General features: G+C 31.1%; 1 protein-coding gene across 1 annotated transcript; it reads right to left on the reverse strand.

The window, feature by feature from the left end:
* Nucleotides 1-1,595: 1,595 nt before the first annotated feature.
* Nucleotides 1,596-23,587, reverse strand: LOC107068711 (uncharacterized). Its single transcript, XM_015325414.2, has 2 exons — nt 22,017-23,587; nt 1,596-6,438 (listed from the first exon to the last, which is right to left on the reverse strand). The coding sequence occupies exon 2, from the start codon at nt 6,383-6,385 to the stop codon at nt 4,943-4,945; it is 1,443 nt and encodes a 480-aa protein (XP_015180900.1). The 5' UTR covers nt 6,386-6,438; nt 22,017-23,587; the 3' UTR covers nt 1,596-4,942.
* Between the last annotated feature and the right edge of the window lie 1,326 nt (nt 23,588-24,913).

The following is a 24,913-nucleotide window of genomic DNA, read 5'->3' on the forward strand; positions in this document are numbered from 1 at the left end:
TTTAATTACTATGAAAGTTAAACGGATAGTAGGAGTAACGTGGAAATATAGGACGATTCAGGAATCGTAGACGATTTGGAATCATTGGGAATGATTTCGAAGAAATAATATTATAATTTTAATCTGATTTTTTCTTTCTTTCTTTTTTTTTTTATCCGAAATATCGACAAAAAGTATTATCTTAAATCTTAAGAAACAAAAAATTATTCGGTGGAACGATTTCTCCGATATTCGTCATTTCTTTCTCCAGTTGTTATTTTTTATTATTTGTACCCGTACATATATATATATATATATGTATTTAAAAAAAAGAGACCAAATAGTTTTTGTTAATAAAAAATATCCATGATATTTATGTATTTACATAGGACCTTTTAATTACGCATTAAACTCTCTTTCTTATTAACATATGTACAACGTGTCTCTCATAAAACTTGATTTATTTAACATATTGTTGACCATTCGTTATTTCGAAAATATTAATCTCATATCATATATGCATTTTAAGTTATATATTTATAATTATTAATTCAAATCATATTATTAAAGTATTATTAAAATTTGATAAAAAAATCATTTGTTGATTAGGTCAATAATGTGTTAATAACAAAATTGAAACAAAAGTGGAACCAAAATGGAGAACTATTCGTCATGGTTATAATTTGAAAATATATAATTAATGTATAGTATATATATATATATATAAATCATTTCTCGAAGCTAATCGTTTTTCGAGGACTATTTAAAACATGTATACATATAAAACATATATATATATCTATACATACACGAAAGAAAAAGAAGGCACGTTAACATCGCGTAATCGTTGAACACTTAGAAACACGGAGTTTTCTTTTTTATTTTCTATATATTTAAAAAATAAGAATGATAAAAGAGAAAACTCTCGTAAGTCTTAAAATCTAATTTTCAAACTAATGGTAACAGACGGGGGTTGTTGTTGGTGGTGGTGATATCCATTTAATATTCTTTTTCTTCTTCTTCATTTTATCTAAATACACGTAGTAAATAGTACGTATAAATCGGTAACCTCGGTGAAATCACAATCGTGGTACAATTCGTGAATTATTTATATTTATATATATATTTATTTATTTATTTATTTGTTTATATATATATATAGATAATAGTTAATTAATTATAGGAGAGAGGAGAGAAGATTGTCTTAACGTGAAAAGTTTCTTTACATCCTATTAAGATTTATGATGTTTCGATGATGATTTATAATGATTGATAATGATTGATAATGATTTTCAAATATTTATATTTGATTTTATTTAAATGAAAATTATCTTCGATTTAAAATAATTTTAAGGACTATATAAACAAAAATCAATTTGTTGTTTTTTTAACAATTAATATAAAAAAGACTAAATCTTGTTTCTATGATCTCCAGATTGATCTACAATGATCATATACCTAATTTTTATTCGATATTTGACTGATTTAACAAAAAAAATCAAATGAACAACGATCGAACGATATACTCGCTTAATTGTCGCAACGTAATATATTAGTGTATATATGTGTGTGTGTATTTTTTTTGTTCACCATCTAACCTATATAACTTTCTTCAGTTTTATTGAATAATTGGATCGAAAGAAAGATCGGAGGAAAAATTATTTTCATATTTTAAAAATCGAACCGAACCGAACCTAACCGATCGATCGATCGATGATATCTTTCTCTTCATTCTATCTTTTTCTTTCTTGTTAAGTTTGAAGAACATGGGGCTAGCTTGCTTGCTGGCTGTGCTGGCTGGTTGGCATGATGTCGACTCTCGCTCGACGTGGCTCCTTTATTGCGTTTCACTTTCGCGATGAGCTTACCCGTCCGATCGGGGCGTGGCAAAAGTGTAACGCAAGAAAGGTCCGAGGCCATCGACTGAAGAGATCGTATGCGTGAGTCGAGAAAAACAGGGCCTCACCACTGGCCCCCATCATCATCCTCACAACTCGACTTATTCTCTCTTCTCTCACAATTTCTGTCGATTTCCACTCTCGACACAACTCTTGGAGTCTCGACCTCGGTTCAAATAAATCTCTTTTTTTTTCTTTCTTTCCTTTCTTTCATTTATTTATGTTTTTTTCTTGTTTCTTTTTTATTCCTTCCAACCCCTCTCAAAAAGAAGAAAATAAAAGATAACAATGAAATGCTCGGTGGGTTTTTTTTATTTATACGATTTAGTTTGTTATATTGCACTTTTCCTTTCGTTTATTTTTTGTTTGTTTGTTTGTTAAATTTATTTATCGTTCATTCAACGATAAATCAACGTGTTATATTATTGTGATTAATAATTTGTCCAAGAGTAATTTTTTTTTTAATTACTGTAGATGAAAGTTTTGAGCTTTTGAATGATTTATATTCAAAATAGAATCGTGTTTTAAATACTTACAATTGTGTAAACTAAAGTAATGTAAAAAGTTAAAAAAAATATATATTATTTGATATATTTTTTTTAAAATTTAACACTTTTTGTAATTCTTAAAAGTAAGATAAAAGATGAAAGATGAAATTATCGATAATAATCGTTTAATCGTGTTCGATTCATCCATCTATATATATATATGTTATAACTTATAACAACTGCGAGTCATCGTTAGATCGTTAGAGGTTAATCGAAGTTAAGAGATCTAGCAAAGGTCTAACGGCTTCTAACAAACGTATCCATCGACACCCGTCTTCTAATTTCAACTAGAAAGTATCTATGCCTTTCGCAAATCTCTTTCTCTATGTTTCATAAAAGGGAACAGAAGAAAATGAACAAAAGGAAAAATAAGAAAACGAAGAAGAGGAAAGAATAATAATAATAAGAAGAATGAGATAAAAAAATAGTGAAAGATGAGTAATGTAGATATGAATCATTATAAGAAAGAAACATCGATAAAGACGTCTAAGATATTTCTAATACTCGGATTAACATCATCTAACGTTATAAGATGCACGTATTTTTATTTTTCAAAAATTATTCTTCGCTTTATTTATTTATTTATTTTACTTTTATTCAGTTTCACGATACCTATTTTTTCACTTTTGTTCATCTATTTCTAATTCTTGATTATTATCATTATACTCGTCATTTTAATCATTATCATCATCATATTCATAATTATTATTACTAGGAAATATTTGTCATCTTGTCAATCCAACTTTTTAATATTACAAACGTTATAATTACAAAGCGAGAGTAAATCAACCAGTAGTCGGTAAAATAAATCGAGCATGATTTCTAAACAATATTACTCATTAACATTTTCTTTTCCGTTTATTTTATCTTATTTGTTTCTACCTTTTTTCCTTTATCCCTCCCATTTCTTTTTCTTAATTTTACTTCTTTTTTTGTACTAAGACTGGTTGGTATCGCTAAATTATTAACGTTTCGAACGATTTTAAAATTTACTTTCTAGATCGTAAAATGGAGAACTCGTCGCAAGTTCTTTTTCTCAGGAACTAATAATATCGTGTTTCTTCTTTTTAAAACGTCAATTTTTTTTTTACCTTTTACTTTTTTTGTCTTTTTTTTTTATATACAACAAGAAAAAAAAGCGGAATTCATCATGTTAGTCGAGTCGTACGAGTATCGATGTTTACACAGAAATATTTTTTTTGTCTTTTTCTATATACATACATATATACAGAAAATTAAATAAAATAAAAATGAATCAATTATTAATCATTTTGATTTTATTTCGTGATCGTGATTAGATTTAAATAGAAAGGAGAGACGGCTTTCTAGAATCGAAAGATAATAAAACTAAATGATGTTTGTATTGGGGTTTGAGAATCGTTTGTACCTTGCTGTACCAGAAGTTTTATTCCTTAAAACTCGCTCGATCGTGGAGAAGCGAGCAGGTTTTATATAGTGGCGTTCATAATCTCGTTGCGACAGCATCCGCGATGAAAGAGGAAACTCTACTCGTTCATTTCGAAAGCTAACTTGAAGAATTTTCTCCTTCCTAATTTGTATTTCCCTTCTTATTTTCTTTCTCTCTCTCTTTCTCTCTCTCTCTCTCTTTTACCTAATCGATTTCGCGTTATCGACTTCCGTTTTATTACTTCTTTCTTAAATTTCGATTTCATTTGTATATATATATAAACATTTTTCTAAGATAATCTGAAACGATCGATAATGATCTAAAGAGAATGATTTATAATGTCCCTTATTTGTTTTATCTATTAATAAGAAATCAAATTTTATTCGTATCTAAATTTATTCTGTTTTCTTAATTTTTTTTTCTATAATGATCTATAATGATCTATAATGATTTAGTATGATCAACGAATCGATTACGCGTTATCGACTTCCGCTTACTTAGATTTACTTTTCCTCGCAATTATAAACTTGAAATATTTATATAAAAATATATAAATAAATTTTTTTTCTTTCTCAGAGAATTATTCAAAATGATATTTTAGAATGATTTAGAATGATTTACAAATCGATTTATGCGTTATCGACTTCCGTATGATTCTCTATCTCTATCTATCTATCTATCTATCTATCTATCTCTCTCTCTCTCTCTCTCTCCCTCTCTCTCTCTCATTTTCCTGCGAGTTCTACAAACTAATCGAGATACTAATTTACATGAAGCTTTTATCTATATTTTCTAATAGTAAGGCACTCGTGATTGGATTCACATTAATCATGCTCCTTTTTTAAATTGTCTCTCTCATTTGTTTTCATATATATTGCACTGATCATTTAAAAAAAAACTAACTTCCTCGTTTAAATAATATCTAAAAAAAATCTTAGATTAAGATCCGAATTTGTTTAATATTATTTGTTTATATATATGTATCCTGAACGTAAGTTTATTATTTTCTTTATAAAAAATATTCTAGAGGAGTCACGAGAACGAGAAGGAAAATTAGGAATAGGAGGAGGAGGAGGTGAAGGGGGAGGAGGAAGACAAGTAAGGAGGATTCAAGTATTATTTCCAGGTGACAATGGCGGCGAATTGACGTCCCTTTGTTCTTCTTGTACACTTTCAGGTCTACTCGTAGTGCTACTCGACCTCGAACTTAAGTTGTCTCGATCACTGAAGTAAGACGAGTCACCTCTTTTTTCCTCCAATTGCAACTGTTGTTTGTCGCTTCTGAAATCGTCTTGCGTGTGACTAAGAAGACCCGGAAAATATGGTATACCTTGCCTTTGGGACGTTATCTTTCCCATAAAACTGCGTATCTCTTCAAAATAGGAATCGTCGGCTCTAGGCAATTGTCCGTGATACCTCGATCTGACCTCGTCGAGTATCGTAGGACCATCTGCGTCGTGTTTCTTCAAATGTCTGTCCAAATTTGTCTGTTGACCGAAGCATCTCTCGCAAAGGGGACACTTAAATGGTTTCTCTTTGTTATGAATATTCCTAACGTGACGTTGAAGATTACTCGAGATGCTGAAACTCCTCTCGCAGTATTTACATTTGTATGGTTGTTCACCCGTATGAGTTCGAAGATGTCTCGTTAGATTAGCCGATCGGGGAAATACTTTGCCACAAAATTTACACGAGTATCTGTCTTTAGGTTTTAGACCAGCTTGAACTGTGATCGAGTAGGGTGGTAAACTAGCGGTTTGTTGTTGTTGCGCTGGTTGTTGTTGTTGTTGCTGTTGTTGTTGCTGCTGTTGTGGTGGTTGTTGTTGTTGAGATTGAGATTGATGAGTTTGTTGTTGGGTAGGTTGATTTTGTTGAGTAGTACCGATTGGACTAGGTACTCTAGCGGTAGGTTGTGATGAAGAAGACGAGGAAGTGGAAGAAGTCGTTGAGGAAAATCTATTGGGCGGTAATGGTACCATCGTTGGCAATGCTCTTACTTGAATTTTCGGTAGATCCGTGACAGTTGAATTATGATGATGCGATCTGTACATAGCTTCGAGTACCAAAGGATGTACTGCGTGATGTTGAGGAAATAGGACCGTGTGATAAGGTATACTACTACAACCACCACCGAGACTATTTTGATTGAGTACTTCGATCTCGTTCTGATTCTCATCCCTGAGCCTTTCTTTTTTATGATCGACGCGTAAATCGAGTGGTTCACATTCGAGGTCATCCTGTTGATGAGGTTGCGGTGGTCTAGCAGCTGGACTCATATGAGGTTGCTGTTGTTGTTGATGATGATGATGATGATGGTGTTGCTGGTTTAAGGTCGGACTTGACAAACCACGACCTTGTCCATGACTGAGATCGTACGGTAATTCTTCGACGTCTGGTACACGCACGCTCAATGGATAAATACTCGCCTGCTTCGGGCTTATGTGGCCCGGCATCTTTCGAGGACTTGAGTCCTTCTCTCGCATGGCTGGAGGATACTTAGGGTCGTGCAGCAACGTCGGGGGTAGGGTGATGCTACCGAGGTATCCACTCATCACACTGCTTCCTGTCACCCTCGGCCTTGCTTCGTTTTACTGTTTGGGGTGACCTGTCAACAAAACGTCAAATCAAATTAGTTTGTCTATTTGAAAATGTCATTATAAAAAATATAACAGAGGGAGTTCGTCATAAACGTTACAATAAATCTGTAGTAATAATAAAGGAAACCTGATAAATAGAAATTTTCGAATGACTTATAATTGATTGAATATGTTTTATGCGTTATTTAATATAACATAAATCAATCGGAAGAATACTTGAAACTTTCTTTCTCCCATGCCCTGACAAAACACCATTGTTAAAGGTACAGAGAATTGTACAGAGAGGGAGAAAGAGAGAGAGAGAGAGTCGAGATGGGAAGGAGACACGAACAGAGACGAATATTGGAATCGTGAACGATGAGGAAAGAAGTGAAAGGCCGTCATCTCTTCGAAAAGAAACGACGTGTAATCGTCGACCAACGCCATATAAATTCTCCGAGAATATTGAGACGAAAAAGAAGGAGAACGTTAATAAATCATTGCATCGGAGGAACAACCCATGATAAATGTTCAATACGATCATAACGATTTTCGTGAGAGTCTCGATATTTTAAGAAGAAAAATTTGTATTCAAGCGTATTTAAAGTCCTCACGAAAATCGATACGATTTTGAATACAAATTAAACATTTCTTCTATCTGTGTGTGACACCCCGTCTCATAAAATGGCACGTGCTTTATTCAATGACGTATTTTATTTTTATGATCGTTAATCAATCGAAGCGTGTTCCATTGGCTTATCGTATATATTTATTATTACGATTTTATACTCGTAACTCGTATATTTTTTTCCGTCAAATTTTTGCACGCCATGGTATCGCCATAGGATGAAGATATTTTTTTAAATTATTTCACATTTTGGAAAATTTATCGAATCAAATAGCTGTTATTGCAAACAATTATTATTTATATAAATATATATATATATATATATATATATATATATATAATTATATATATATAATTTTTGAATGAATACGTATCGCATTGCCTATGCACTCATTGAAGTCACCGAAAGCATTGAAGTCTCCGTAAAAAGAAGAACGTCTTTTCGAATTATTTCTCACCGTGAAAGTAATATATCTTTTTCTTTTTTTCTTTTTTCTTTTTTCTCTTTCGAATAGCTCATTTTTTGTTTATAATGGAATCTTCTCTTTCTCATCAAGGAAGTTTAGATCTAGAAACTTGTTTACTATCGTTTGCGGCTTCGTTTGAGTCTAACGAAGTACTAGAGTACTGATACGAGAAACGTAACAACAACAACAACGACGACGACGACAACTCGTGGTACCGTTGCACGTGATTCGATCCAGTTATAGACGAAGTAAAACCTCTCTCTCTCTCTTTCTCTCTTTCTATATTTTTTTTTCTCACACACACATACATACACGCACAACATTACAGGCATACAACTAGTCCGAAGAAAGAGAAATTCACTCGCGATCTTGTCAGACAGCAATGACGAGAAGTAAAGAAAAAGAGTGTTAGACGATATTTTAATTTCAACGATTCCATATTGTTGTAATAATAAAGGAAGAAAAAAAGAAGAAACACAAAACAAGGAGAATTACATTCGATGACGATTTACGATTTATCTTCAAAATAAAAATCGAATTTCAATCATTGAATAAATTTTAGAATTGAATTTTTTTTTCGATCATTGATCTAATTAAATACGAACATACACTAATGCATAGATAATAATATTATAATTCATTTTATTTACTAGGATAGAATAATTGATGAGAAATCGAAATGAATGGAAAATATTTTCCAAGAAATACGCATATACATATTAGCAAAAACAGTGTTACTTATATTATTCGTGCTAGAGTAACTATACTTTTAGATGATCGAATGGAGATTAAAGAGAGCGGAGAGATCGCGAGAACCGGTGGGATGTTACTAATATCGGATGGAAAGTGTGTAGTGCATTAACATGCGTCGATGCGTCGTCGTTATCCCGGATGTCCTGTCGGATTTCTCGTGATTTCCTTCATCCTGAAATTAGTCGTGGAAAGTGACAGTGCCTGGCAGGATGTGTTTCGCGCGAGAATTTACACTTTACTTATATACACTTATATATATATACACACACACACACACACTTACACATATGTACAAATACCTATAATAACAATTAGAATAAAAAAAAAAATGAACAAAGAAAAGAAGAAGAAGAATAAGAAGAAATGAACAAAATTAACAAGTAAGATCAATTCAAATAGAATTCGAGTAGTAGTTTCTAACGACGCAATTGTGTGACTAACTTTTTGAGCTAACTCATCATGTTTTACGATCACCGTAGAAATTCATCTCTTCTAAATTTCTTTATTTCTTTTTTTCTATTACCTTTCTTTCTTTCTCTCAATATAACGAATCATAGAAGTTCTCATTTAATGATGTCGTGAATAATATCGAAAGAAATAGAATAAAAAAGAGAAAGAGAGACAGAGGGAGATAATAAAAAAGAAAAGAAAAGGAAAGGAAAAAAAAGAAAGGGAAGAGAGTCTTTTTAAAGATGTCTGGTTACGTGAATCAGCCTCGATTCTGACGTTTCTCGAGATCGTTCGCGATGAGGACAGGCACGATCCAGTTTTCGGTTTCTAGAAAGTTGGGATGAGTCGGGCGTGGTTATATATATATATATATATATATATATATATATATATATATATATATATATATATGTGTTTTTCTTGTTATTTTTCTTTCTTTCTCTCTCACGGCCTCTCCCTCTGCATCGTCCTTGCTGGTATGATTTCTCTCCCGGCATTCACCTACGGTTTGGTACAAGTACGCTACCAGGGCCGCATTCGATCAGAGATGCATCCTTTCTTTTTTTTTTATTATTCAAACCCATTCACAATATTCCCTTTCTTTTCTTGTCTTTTTTTTTTTATCTTAATTAAAGTTGATTCAAATACGTTGTTGAAATTTTGTTCCGATTGTATGGAAAATGATAACCAACGAGAAAAAAAAAGAGGAAAAAATATTTTCAACTATGATGCATACACTTCTTAATTGCACTAAATTTTGGTGGTTATAGTATCGAGTTTTTTTTTTAATTAAATTCTTTACAATTTTTCTAGATATTCTTAGTGATTTTGTTCTCACTTTTTTAAATTGATTTTTTAATTTGGTATATAATTAATTCGGTTATATGGATCATTTTCGATATGCATAAAATATTCTTTAATTATTTTACCAAATAAGTAAGGTTTCGTCAAGTTTCCAAAATTTATTCATTCATTCGTTCGCGATCGATTAAAAAATTTTTTTATTCCTCTTGTTAATTATATATAATTTAATACATATTTTTGTGTGTGAATAAATTAATATAATAACCGGATAAGGAAGAAAGAAAGTTTATGCATTTTTAATGGACAATTTTAATGATTAAATTGAAAATTATTAAAGATACATGTAAACAAGATTGAAAAAACAATCAAAAATAATTCAAACCGATCCTGTATCATGGTTAAACATCGTTCAAGTAATGCTTGTAACCATAAGCCACTTGTTACTGTCCCTGTTTTGCTTGTCACACACGGGGAGGATTTCAATCGGTACGTTCGTACCTTTCTTCCTTCTTATTATTATCATCATCCTTCCTTTCTTTTTTTTTTCTTTTTTTTTTCTTTTAAACGAATTATTCTCTCGAGATTTATGACGAACCCGATCTCGATGACTTTCGATAACGATCTTCTTCTTCCTCATCGTCCTTATGGTCAACCATTAATAAATTTCCTAAAGTGTTCGCGAAACTGACTCGCAATTATTCGAATATCTCGGAGAAAGGCTTTCCTTGTATATGTTTCTTTTTTTCCAAAAAAATTCTCTATCCGTAATTATTCGAATAATGTTACTTTCGTGAATTTGACTAATTGTACCGAAAAAAACACATAGAAGTTATATTTATTGAAAAGAAGAAAGAAGAAGAAAAAAAACTCGTCTTACATGAAGAATCTTTAAAGATTCGTTTTATCCGTTCTTTGAAACGTGGCCCTGGCCGTATTGCGTCTTACACGAGGAAGATTTAAATCGTTTCCTTTTCTTCTTCTTTTTCTTCTTCTTTAACTTTTTATGTTTTTTTTTTCTTAATTTTTTTTTCTTTTTATTTTATGTCGGGCGTGACGCAACCCTTTTTTCTTTTTCGTGAAAAGAGAGAGAGAGAGAGAGAGAGTAAAAAGGCAGTGTCGTGTCCTTCCTCACTGCGCGCGAACGAGTGAGTACCTGTACGAAATCCGATCGTTAATACCGATAAAGCGAACAGCAGAGAAGTGCCGGCATTTAATTACGACGGGCACCGTTTTAAGCACCGCCTTGTCGGAGATAAAGTGCGCGTACGTCGCTAAATTGATACATTGCGGGACACGAAAATATTGCGTTCCGTGTTCCCCCCTCATCTTCCCACCCACTTTCCCACTATATATATGCTCTGAAATAATATTATTTTCGATACTATACAATTTTCATTTTCGATACTTTCGTACCCACCCTGTTTTTCATTTGCATGCATTTCATATTTTTTATTTTTGTTTATGACTGTTATCCAGGATGACCCAATTATTTGTAAATATCCTTTTGCTAAATATTGCTTGCTATACTCTTTATTTGTACAAATTGTAACGAAATTTTGTTTTGTTTCTATTTATACGTTATATTAAAACGATCCGATTTTTGATAATTATTACTTTTTAAATGTGTACCCTTTTATTTGTTTATTTTTATTATATTTTGTATTATTAGATGATCCAGTCGTTAGCAATAATTATTCACAAATGTGTGTATCTTTGTTATACATATATATATTAAACATTTCTTTTTTATATACAATTATTATGTGCTCCACTTCTTGATAATTATGATTTGCAAATGTGCATACAATAAATTTAAAAAAAGAGAACATAAACAAGAATTTAGTTTATGGCACAATTGTAAAATGGATAATGGTTATTAAAGAAGAACGAAATGTAATTAAAATGCAAATTGTGATATCGATCTTCCTCGATGTTACATGAAAGTTCCGGGTTAAAGGTCACAAAAGTGTGAGTTAGTAAAAGGAGAATATAATGTAAATTTAAAAATAATACATTCATTCAACTTGACAGAACCAAGACGTATCCTTCATTATTCATGGATTTCGTATTTCGCGACTTGCAATATATCGTGAGAATTAATTTGCCGACAACATTATGTCGTACTATGTACATATGTATTACCTATTTATATATTATATACATATATGTATATATAGAAATGTGAGGAGTATGCATCGTCGATAATCCGACGATTATTATTTATGATTTCGGCCTCCACTGCAACGTAAAAGCCTTGCAAAACGCGTTTTATTCTTCACCAGTCAGAGTTAATCGTCGTATCGAACGAACATCCCAGATGAAACTTCCGCCCACGTATTATACTTACCCTTTATCTTTTATTTTTTTCTTTGTTTTTTTTTTCTTCAAAATTTTGCTCGATATTATAGTATTGCTTTTCCTCGTAAAGTTTTTTGCTCGATTGGATATTTAATTTATTTTTATCTATAATTGTTAATACTTATTAATTTATTATCCACTCTCCTACTGATTGAATTATGGTATCTTAACTCGTGTGGATTATTTTCTCTTTTATTTCTTGTTGTTGTTTTCATTTTTTGTTTTGTTGAATTAAAGATATGAATTTTTTGTTTGTTAATTTTCATAAAAATAACGTGCAAACAGACATTTTCTCGTTCCTCTCGCCTTAGTTATTATATATTTTTTTTCTAATATAATATATATTTTATGGTCAGATAATAAAGCGATAAATAATTGATCGAATTCATTTACATTAGAAAAAATTGATCTAAAAGGATGAGTATGTTTATTCGAACAAGGTCTGAGTTTCTTCTTGTTTTCTTTTTTCTTTTTCTTCTTCAATTTTCTTTCGCGATTATTAGAAATAATTATTTGAGAAATATCATGTGACAATTTTTTATATATATATATAGACTTTTTTTTATATCAACCATCTTCGATTTGTTTTGCGAGAATATACTATATATGAAATAAACTATTTACCATAAAACTAAAGATAAAAAACAAACCTAAGGAAAATCTTCGACTCATCAATTATAATTTATTCCGATATTAATATTATTACGCTATTAAATGAATATTAGAAAAACATCTTCGAGGTCGAACGTTTAATTTTCTTTAATGACACAAATATATTTCTACTTTTTTTTTTTTATTTTTTATTACAAATTAAATAAAAAAGAAGAAAAATAATTATTTAATTAAACCTTAACGTATGCATTTGACCGTGGCTTTGAAAATGATTGAATAATATTTCAATGAATATTTTTAGATGAATTTTTCTAATACCTGGTAACAATGGAAAGAATAGAAAGAAAGAGAGAGAAAATAAAAAAAGAAAGAAAACAAGAATAAAAAAAAGAGAAAGATCGAGGTTAATCGAAATTCGATGTAGATACTGCGGAATGATTCAAGGCTGATGCTGATCCTCAGCTATCTCTAAGGATGGAGCAAGAGAAATGAATCGGTAGAAGTAATAGTATTGTGTTGCAAGACGTAATGTGGGTAATGAATGATCTCTTTCAAAGAGATTATACACGGCGGATGTGTGGCTGTTAGGATCATCGAATCTAACCATTGATCCTCCAACGAATAATACTAACTGTCCCTAATCAACATTTACAAATACTACTACTACTAATACTACTACTACTACAACTACTACTACTACTACTACTATCCACCCTTTCCCTTCACTTTATACCTCGAATGTTTTGCAAACAAAAATTTTGTCGATGTGTATTTTATCGGCAAAAAAAAAAATGAAAAAAAAGAAAGAAAAATACAACCAATCGTTTTTTTTCTTTTTATCACGAAACTCGAGAATATTTTTCCCTACAAACTATTGCATAATAAATAAATTTAAATATATAAAACATATATGTAACATAATATTTAATGTAATATTAATATTTAAAAATAATTTAAAAATATATATGTAAAATTTTTATAAATTGTCGTAAACGTTATGGATGATGATAGAACGAATTTCTTAAAATTTTATCTGAATTTAAAAAAAGAAAAAACAAACCTAAGGAAATAATATTAATGCAATTTTTCAGTTCGTTAAACTTTCTTAGATGTCACAGTTGGAAGATACGTTGTTAATAAGCTTAGAAAACAATGCCTTGTATGGATGTTAATCTAAAAATGTTCTCAAGGAACAATCGTGTCATTCTGCATTTACTTTTACATACACTGTACCTAATTATTTTTTTCTTATTTTTCTTAATTCGTAAACAGGTACAACAGGTAGCCAATATTCCAAAAACCTTTTATCCATCTATCTCTTTCTATTATCCAACTTATTACATCTTTCTACAAATAATAATAATAATAATAATAATAATAATAATAATAATAATAATAATAATAATAATAATAATAATAATAAACGTATATACCGTTCTCCTTCATTTGTAGTAAACGAGCTGGTTAAACGTCCGTCAGAAAATAATTAGGCTTCGTTCGAAATTATCCAATTATTCTACTTCCATCTTTCATTTTTTCATTTTCTTTCTTTTTTTCCTTTTTTTTTTTATTAAAACGACCATCATATCGATCGTACATAAATAAAAAAAAAAACTCTTGTACGAAGTTGCGGAAAGATTATATATTGAAAGAAGAAGAAGAAGAAGAAGTAATAGAAAAAATAAAGAAAAAAAAATTTACTCGCATTCCTTAGACTACCATAAATGTTACACTGATCCCCACCATACCACCGCACCAATGTTAACTCAAACGGAGGATTGTAATTGCTGCGATTAATAATACGCGTGCTCAACGTTATTGAGAAATTTAATCGATCGTGCCACTCCTTCCACGTGTCAGTATTTATCTATCTCTCTCTCTCTCTCTTTATCTCTCTAATTCCCCTCTCCTCTTCTTATTTAACGAAATTTAATAAAACTATAACACAACAAAGAGAAAAGAAATTCTTTCTTCTAATGATAATTATTCAAATATTCCAAGATGTATCAAATATTACCAATTAATTCCTAGTTTAATTATGGGCGCTTATAAACGCTTAGAAATGTTGTATTCGTGATATTGGAAAAGTTCCTATTAAATTTTAATTATTTATAGTAAAAATTCGATTTGGGAAATACAAAGATATAAATAATATTCTTTGAATGTAGTGAAATTCGGTTTTTTTGCATATTGATATATTTTGTTATCACAAAAATACATTCCTATACCCAAAATTTCACCGTTCTCGGTGTACATCGTATTTGGAATTCTTATCGTATGATACGGTCGATGCGTTTCAAAGTTAAAGGGTTAATAAATAATCGATTCTCTTTGAAGGAAATAAGTTATTCTGTATTTATTCAGATAAATGTTTTATATCCTTGCATTTAAATTATTACAAAGATACCTTTTTTTCTCTTAACCCTTTTGTTACGTTAGTAATTTCACTGAACGGAATACCGTGTCGAAAAAAAGTGTACACATTGTACATCAAAAGTATTAAGTATTCACATTCACATTTTGTTTAAATTTATTTTGGGATCCAATAATATCAAGAGATACTTATTACAACTAAAAAGTAGAATTAACTTGCTGATTATTTTTATTTATTTGTATACACAGATTAATGCCGACTATAGTCGGCATTATTAACGAAAGGATTTAAATCAATAGAAAGATACCAAAATAAAAACATAACATCCGGTGACAGTAATTTTAAAGCTATCGATTATTATAAATGAAACTTCAGATTCGTTGATTGGTTAGTTTCGACATTAAAAAAAAAAAACGACACTAACATAAAAGTCGTCCTCGATATTAGAAGCTCATCCAATGTATAAGATCATTTTCTCAGACTATTAGTTCCGCTGAAAATGGCAGAAGCAAAGTGGTCGCCGGATATCCGAGTTTGCGAAATCTACCTTGTCCCGGTTTGAAAATATTAAAATAGCTTCTGGCAATTCTATTCGATCTGATATAGGATAAATAGAAGGAAGGAAAGTATAACGCGATGCGGTTTAAATAAACTGGGAAATGGAATTTTCGTAGTATTTTTAAAAGAATTTAAAAGAAAATCGAGAGTTGAAATTCTCGTTAAGGTAATACAATCTTCGACTATCATCATTATCATCATCATCATCATCACCACTATCATGAATATAATCATAATAATAATAATCGTAATGACAGTGTGAAGTGATTTTCTTCTTTGATAGAAAAGGGGAAGGAAAGTGTTGTAGAAATGGACGTATTGATTGATCGATGATTATGTTGACGATAATGATGATAATGATGATGATGATGATGGTGATGGTGATGATGATGATGATGATGATGATAATGATGATTATATGTGAAAGATATTTTACTATTCTATTAAATTTTTCTATTTCTTCGTAGTTTTCTTTATTTTTCTTCGTTTTGATACGAAGGTAATTCGAAGCACGGAAGTTGATGTGTATACGTATGAGTTTGTGTGTGTGTGTACGTGTATACAGTAGACATGTTTAATATTAATGCGTAGGCGTGCGAGAGTTTCAAGCGTATTTCTCTTACAGATCTATCGCCATAGGATAAGAAGCTTAAAAGGAGTGAAATCTGCGAACGAGATAAATAGAGTAGACTTAGAAAAAGAGAAAGAAAAAGATAGAAAGAGGGAGAAAGAGAAAGAAGGATAGGACGAATGAAAGAAAAAGAAAACAAAAAAAGAAAAAGAAAAGAAACAAGAAGGATTGGCGATGCCATCACATAGTTTCAGATCGATGTCCGTAAAATAGACGAGTGAATTCGATCGGATATTTTAGAAAGCGGCCTTCTAATTAAACCGTTAAAACTTGTCGTCACTTTTTGTCTTCTCTAACTCCTTCTTTTACCCTATCCCTTCCCCTTCCTAACCTCACCCAACGATCTCTTTCCAACGATCTATCATCTAATCTTTATTCTTTTTCCTCCCTACTCGAAATCAAATCGTATGAAATTGTTCTGTTGTCTTTACTCGTTGTGTTGGTAAACTGTTGTTGTTGTTCTTGTTGTTGATGTCGGTAACATTAACTAACAGTTACGAGTTAATTGGGTAATAATTGGTTCAATCGTAATATCAACGAATCCGCTAATAATCGAAATCCTCCTTTTTTTTTTTTTAAATAAATAACGATATACAATAACTGAGGATTCCGAAAAGGATCGTAACAATTCGTACAATTGGTTTATACTATTTACTATTATAGTGTCGAAAGTAAACGTGAAACTTTCATTTCCTGAAATGTTTTTACTTTCTTCATAAAAAAATATCAAATTATTGCTATACTATTTCTGTGATATTGGTCGTTCGAGTTTGGTAGTATGGTATATATAAGTTTTAGATTTATTTAATGTTAAGTAATAATAATTAATAGTTAATTAATAATATTGATTATTTAATGTTTATTTAAAAAATGTTATCTCGTGTTTGCTGTATTACATTGTGAGAGAATGTGATTTTGATTTTTACTATCTTTGCGTTATTCGTCTTTTGTGTCAGTTATTTTTTAAAGAATAGATATAAATTATATAATTATAATTATAATAAAATATAATATATAACATTATATATACATATAATTTTAAAAAATTTAATATAAGATAATTGTAAATTTTTCATAAAATTTTTGTCTTCAATTTAAACGAGTACGTTTAATGTTTCGTAGCTCCCTTTATCATTAAAAATATTTATATTATTTCAATTGTTTTATCAACAACTACCAATGCTTTTGAATATTTTCTTTGAAATTTACTCTAATTAAAGAATAAAACAATTTTTTTAATCGATTTGATAAGAGTAAAAAAAAAAAATACATCGAGTGGGATTCACGTGGTAAAAATTGATGTCAAGTCATACTCGACATAAGAGTTCAAAGGGTTAAATAGGCCTTGATGATTTTTCATTTTTTTTCAAACCTTTGTTTTACTTTCTCGTTGACTCAACAGACAGACAAACAGTCAGACAGATCTACCAACCGATCGATCGTTTTGATTCGATTCGAAAAAATGGATCCATGAATTCGCTGAAGAAATGATCTCGGTCATTCTCGGAACAAACGAAATAAAATCTCCCTCATGTTTCTTCTTTTTCTTCATCTCTTTCTCTTTCTCTCTTTCTCATCTGCTTTTCTTACCATCATTCTCTCTCTCTCTCTCTCTTTTCGTACGGTATCTCTCGTTTTCTCATGAAATATTCACGCAGTGAGTACGACGAAATCATCGTTTGTTAGTCAACCGCTTCTGCTTTTGCTCTTATCCTTTCTCTCTCTCTCTCTCTCTCTCTCTCTCTTTCTTTCTCTTTCTCTGTCTTTTTCTTTTTCTTTTTCTATTTCTATTCCTCAATCTTTTCTATCTTTTTCACTTCATCCGATGACGATCCGACGCAACTGGAGGAGGGAGGGAGGGAAGGAGAGAGGAAGGACCCATTGTTGTCATCCCTGATCCCATTTCTTTTCTAGTTTCTATTCTCGCACGTGTCCGACTAGATCTTTGAATCTTTTTTTTCCCTTTCTTTCCTTTTTTTTTGTTTTATTTATGGACGGGTCAAACACTTTTTCAAATCCTTTCGATTTTTTTTTCTTTTCCTATTTTTTTTTCTTTTCTGTTTTTTAATTATTTCAATCGAATTCTTTTCATTTTTGTGATCTTATTTTTTTATTCTTTAAAATGTGTTTTCATCCTACTAATATATTTTTTTTTTAATACGTAATAATAGTCATCGTTCATCGATAGTGTTTAATTTAAATTATTATGATTTTTTTAAGGGTTTTCTTTTTTATTTCTAACGCGTTTCTTCAATGTTTCAATGATACTTGATATTGTATAATAAAAATAAACAATTTTTCATTAACGAGGTTACCAATTAATAGAAAATAAAAGAAAATAATAAAATGACCTATCTATCATTATGATTGAACTTATTATATTATTTAAACAATTTCTCCAATATGTGAATCATATGTTAATATATATATCATATTATTATATCAATAAACTAAAATCATAATTTTCTAATATTCAATACCGATTATGAATTTTAATTCTATTGAAAAGATAAATGATTAATGAAAAAGACATATGAAAGTAATAGACAGAAATAAAGAAAAATAAAAAAATTAGAGAGAGTGAAATAAGAAGAATAAAAAAATAGAAAGAAAGAGAGAGAGAGAGAGAGAGAGAGAGAGAGAGAGAGAGAGAGATTTTAACAATAGGATGACAGTAGATGATGTTCGAATTTAATTTAAAGGCAGTAAGACAGTCCCCATTGTGTCAGGTCTAAACGTATAAATAGATTCGTCGTTTTACGTCTATGTGTATGTACTTAAAATATATATTTATATATGTTACATATGTGCAGTATCGTATATAAATGCAAGAGAGAGAGAGAGAAAAAGAGAGAGAGAGAGAGAGAGAGAGACCCACGCTTGATCGTGTATTGAAGAATGAAAAGAGGTTTGGTGTCTTTTTCTAGTACCAACTAATTTACATTTACAATCGTAAACGTTTGTTAAATTAGGCTTTCAAATGATCTCATCATTTTCCCCGATTAAATATTATACGTCTCCAATAAATCATATATTAAGTAAAAATTCAATTACTATTATTAGTAATATTTTTATCTTTTATTTAAAGAAAAATAAGATAGTTAGTGAAGAAATGTTAAAAGAAAACTAGGAATAAAAAATAGAGGAAAGAAAAGAAAGGAAGAGATAGAGAAAGAGAGATATAACGATATGAAAAATATTTAAGAGAATTAAAAAACAAAAATAGAAATAGCGTGGAAGAAAGAATAGGTTGAAATAAAAAGAAAATGATGAAGATGGTTAAAAGGTAACGAAAAGATAAATAATAGGAAGAAAACGAAATTCTATGTTTATTCGATATAATATCATTAACGTCATCGAATGATCGTTTCATTACCGCCTCAACGTTGGAGAATTTTGCTAACTGAAGACATATTGTTTTCGAATCCTATGAGAATCTCCCATGATTGTCGTGCTCTCTCTCTCTCTCTCTCTCTCTCTCTTTCTCTATTCTCGTAATAGCCGTGAAGTATTCAAATATCGTACTGCACACCCACCAACGCACGTTGTTTTGTTTAGAATCTTAAGCAATAAGAAAAGTAAGGAAAAACTGAAGGAAGGAACTATTTGTTTTTCTTATTGGTTATCTGTTTTGTATTTATCCCCCCCCCCACTTCATCCCTTCGACAAAAGTTGACAATAAATCGAACGTTAGAATGAATTAGAATAGAAATAAATGTGTTTGTTAATGATATTAAATTAAGTCAACCCTGTAATCTCCTCGTTTGGTTTGTCAGTGTTTTTATTTTGAAAAAAAAAAAAACAAAGTAAAAAAGAAAAGAAAAAAATTAATTATAGGATATCACTCAATAATTTCGAGTTGATCTTACACTTTTTATATTTAAATTTTGAACTTATGTTAAATAACTATCAATCCGGTCATCGAATTTAAATCTATAGATGAACTATAATTTCCATTAGTAATCCTACGATAGAAATGTGTATGTGTGTGTGTGAATTTTTGTAATTATTTAATTCAAAAATATCTAACATTAAGTTAATTTATTTAAAATCACATTTTAACTAGTTTTACGACGTACTTGTTGTAAATTTAATCCTAAGCTCTAATATTTTTCTATCTGTCATTAAACATTAGGTAAGATAAATAATGATATAATCTTATCTATGATTTAAAATCATGAAAAGATAGTAAATAAATGTTAGTAAAATATCTCATCGTTCATCCTAAAAGCAACCGATTAGAATCTGATGAATAAAACATATACAAAAGATAGATAGATGATCGTTCAGTCAGCACGTAAAACAAATCCTCTATCGATTGGTAATCGAAACCAATATAATGCACGAGAAAGAAGGAGATAGAAATAAAAGAAAGAAAGTGAGAAAGAGTATAATACTTGTGTAGATGTGTAGGTGTTTCTAAGGGGGTAAAAATAAATAGCTACCGCGTTTCCTTTTCCAAATATTTTTCTGATTTCAAAAAAAAAAAAAAAAAAAAAGAAAAATACAAAAGAAAAAAAAAGTAATCTACAGTGAAACGCAAGAAGTAAAACGATATCGTTTGTTCCTTTGAAAGTTATCGACACCGTTTCGAGTTAAACCTCGTTGTCCTTGGACATGGGCACGGCCCATGTGAGTACTTGCACGAGTGTCTCTCTCGTTGCTTGCTTCTAAGATCGCGACGGACAGGATAGGTAACGTAAATTTATGAACGAGGAAGACGTCTAAGAGAAAGAAAAAGATAGAGAGAGAGAGAGAGAGAGAGAGAGAAATAGAGAAACGACATAGCTTTTGCGGAACGAAACGTTCGGTGATATAAGGAAGAACGTGGGTGTATAAGCTTGACAGGGAATCGCAAGCGCAGCTTGAGAACTGGTTGAGAATGAATTAGAAAGAGAAACAGAATAAACGGAAAGAGAGAGAGAGAGAGAAAAGAAAGATAAATAGAAATTGCGAGTGATTTTCTAAAAGGGATTTGCAAAATATTTTAGAAAGGAATTTTGTAAATTTGAAATCAATTACAAATATATATGAATTATTTTCAAAACAATCGATAGAAAAATATTAGAATATTTGGAAATTCATAAGAATTGGTAATCGTTATAAGAATTCTTATTAAAATTTTCCCCTCCTTCCACCCCTGAGTATTTTAGTGAATAAACAATTTTGTTTTTGAAATATATAACAAAATTGGATAGAAGAAATATAAGATCTAAGTAAATCAATTGGAATATAAGAAAATTGTTTAAATAAAACCCCTTTTTTTCCCGAACAATTTTTGAATTTCGAAATTTACACGAAAGGATAATTAACTATATTATCTAGAAATAATTAAAGAATATTTTAAACTAATCGAACAACGATTTTTTTTTTTAAATGATCGATAATGTTTCCGTCAAAAATTATTAATCATCGGATAAAACAGTATCGATCCTTTAGAAAGAAATCAAACGATACTAATAGTTAATTAAAAAAGAAAAGAGAGAAAAAAACATATATTGAAATTTGTAAAAATCTACGTAAAAATAAATATAATAACAGAAATAGACGCGAAAGTATTTATAAACTCCTTAGGAGAGATCGGCAGGAGTACGACTCAAGATTTCGTCGGCGTGTCTGTCTGTCTGGTTTTACGTCCGACGGATGAAATAGTATAATAACGTCGTATGTGTTGACTAATACGGAAGAAAAAGAAAATAAAAATTTAGATTATTTGCAACGTTTGGATTTACACGAAACTTTTAGAATTTTTGTTTGTTTTTTTTTTCTTTTTTTTTTATTCCATTTTTTAATCGATTCTCTTTCTCTCAAGAAAGGATTCGAATCAAATTTTTTCATATACCGGTTGAGAATTTTCTTTCTCTCTCATTTAATCGATCGACAGAAAAAACCAAAATGAAAAAAGAGAAGAAAGGAAGGAAAAGCAAATAAAAAGGAAAAGATGTGTCTTAAAATAATTACAAAAAATTTACCTTATCCGTCATTCCACGACCTTGAAGCCGAGGGTAGTCCTTCGCATCTCCTTAAAAAATTCTTCTTCACGATACTTCTTCTTCTTGTTTCTTCCTTCTTGTTAGTTTATTTTAAAGTTGTTCCTTAATCTCAAACACGCACGAGAGAATCCAGTAAAAGTGGTGGGGAATCCACGTGGGATTCCTCGTAGTTTATCACCAAGTCAGTTTTATCGAGGAAAGAGAGTCATCAAAAGATGTTTAAAGATAATAAAAAAAAAAAAAAAAAGGAAAAAGAAAAAGTTAAGAAGAGCAAGAAGGATAAATAGATGTAATATGTAGGAAAAATAAAGAAAGAAAGAAAGAAAGAAACAGATAGACAAAACAGAGAGGGAAGATAGATGATCACTCTTATATAGCAAAACAACAGCACACTATCCAGCACACTCGTTCACTCTTTTTCCTTCTCTTATATAAAAGATTATCTTCTACTTCTTGTATTTTTTTGTTTTTCTTTTCTTCGAAATAATATCAAGAAATTTCCTAAAGGTAGTAGAACGTCCGATAAAACATCCTGCGTTGATCCTTGGATTTCATAAAAGTGATGATATATCTCAAAGAATGGAACCACCTTCTTCTTATTGAGAAATAATGAAATAAAGAATAATAATGACAAGTATTATTAATAATAATAATAATTATAATAATACCGGGCTGGTTAGGCCCCACGTGGACTTTAATGTCAAACTAAAAAAGAGAAGATGATATTTTATCTTCTCGTATAAGATCACACACGCGATCTATTCATATTTAGATTTTTTCTTCCGTCACACTGATATTTCAAATCATATCAATTTTTTTTGTCTTGACTAGAATCCTCTTGCGTTGTAATTCTTCTCTTCTCTTCGTGAAATCAGACGATCGATACAAAATCCAAACAATAATATTAATTCAATATTATTAATAATAACAATAGAGAGAGTAGTAGTAGTAGTACTAGTAGTAGCAGTTGTGTAGTAATATACTTTGTAACGTTGTAACGGTATCAAGTAATATGTATTTGATATGAAGAGATATATATATATATATAAAAGGGGTAGGTCGGGATTAAGTGGTTGCACTTAACACGTGCGATGGTCTTCTTTGTAGTGTCGTCGTAGTGTCGACGACAGGACAGTCGAGTCCTGACTGTTCAGTCCGCGAGAGGAATCGCGAGAGGAAGACCGCGGGAGAGGAAGGAGAGAGAGAGTAAGTAAGTGAGTGAGTGAGTAAGTGAGTGAGTAAGTGAGTGTCTTGAGAGAGAGAGAGAAAGAGAAAGAGAGAGAGAAGAGAAAAGAAAAGAGAGAGAGAGAGAGAGAGAGAGCACGTTGCTGCTCACCACCGTCCGGCGCTGCTTTGCCCGTAGTCGTTGTCCAGGTCCTCTCTCGAGGCGTGTGCGATATCCCCCCAACGGGAGTTAGTTTGTGGAGAGAGGGGAACAGGTAACTCGGCGTAGATGACGACAAAGACCGACGACAAAGATGAAGGTAGGAGGTGAGATGATTTTTAAAATACACGATCATTAATACAGATTTTATAACGTAAGATTTCAAGACATTATATATATGTCAATTATTACTTTTTTTCTTATTTTTAATTTTTATTTATTTGTTTCTTTGGTATCTTTTGCTTTGCATTCATTATTCGTGAATAATATATATATATATATATATATATATATATATATATATATATATATATATATATATATATATATTAGCAGGGTGTATGGTAATATATCATTGTAGAGAATAAGTAGAGAACTGAAAACTTGTACCAAGTATAAAAAAAGAAAAAGGGAGTGATAGATAGATAGATAGATAGATAGATAGATCTTGAAAATGTCTAGAAGAGATCAGTATGCTATGGAGCATCGACTGGGCGGGTAGATTGAACCCGTAGGTTGATGTTGGGTAGGTTGTTAAGTAGGTAGGTAGGTAGATAGGTAGGTGAGTCCACGCGGAATACGACCAAGATGATGATGACGACGACTAAGATGATACTAGGAGAAGGTATAGTAAGACGATTCTTACGAACTAACTTTGACGATGAGTTGTGTGGTACCGTTCTGTATTTCCTCGTGTGTATGGTTTTATATATATATATACTTATAGATAGTATATGATCGAGATGAGAAGAGAAGAGAAGAGAGGAGTGTTCTATAGTGTTTACCGTGAGAGACACGTCGGTATACTCTCTTTCAGTCGAGAGTAGCACCGTGCCGGCACGCGACTTGCCCTCCTCCTCCTCCTCCTTCTTCTTCCTTCCACAACTCACTCACTCCTTCCTTTCTCCTTCTCCTTTTTTCTTCTTCTTCTTCTTTTTCTCCTTCTCGCAAATCCTTTTCTTCTTTTTTCCGATAAATCCCTTTTCTCCTTTCTCGAGGAGCACTTCCAATACCAACACAAACACCAACACCAACACTAGCATCAGCAGCAACAGCAGCAGCAGCAGCAGGAACGTCGAGAGACTTGTCCTTCCCTTTCCACTTCACTACGATTCGCTACTTTAGAGGTGGATGCTTATGTGTTGGTACCAATACACCACTCCTCCTCCTACCCGCTGGACACGCCGGAATCCTCCCACCACCATAAAAACACGCTCACTATCTCCTCTCTGTCGTTACTCGCTCAGTAACCTCCCAGCCAACTAATTCACCTTTGCAACTGTACCGACACCCCACCCGTCTTTCTCGCAGGGGATTTGTTTCCTCTTCCCCCTCCTCTTTTTCTTCTTCCTCCTACTACTACTACTACTACTACTACTACTACTATTACTACTACTCCTTCTTCTTCTTCTTCTTCTTATTCTTCCTCTTCCACTTCTTCTTCTTCTTATAATTTTTCCTCTTTTTCTTCTTATTCTTCTTCATCTTTTCA

This window comes from Polistes dominula, unplaced genomic scaffold (assembly GCF_049000335.1).
Source record: "Polistes dominula isolate Pdom_NZ unplaced genomic scaffold, Pdom_raw_medaka contig_73, whole genome shotgun sequence".
Lineage (NCBI taxonomy): Eukaryota > Metazoa > Arthropoda > Insecta > Hymenoptera > Vespidae > Polistes > Polistes dominula.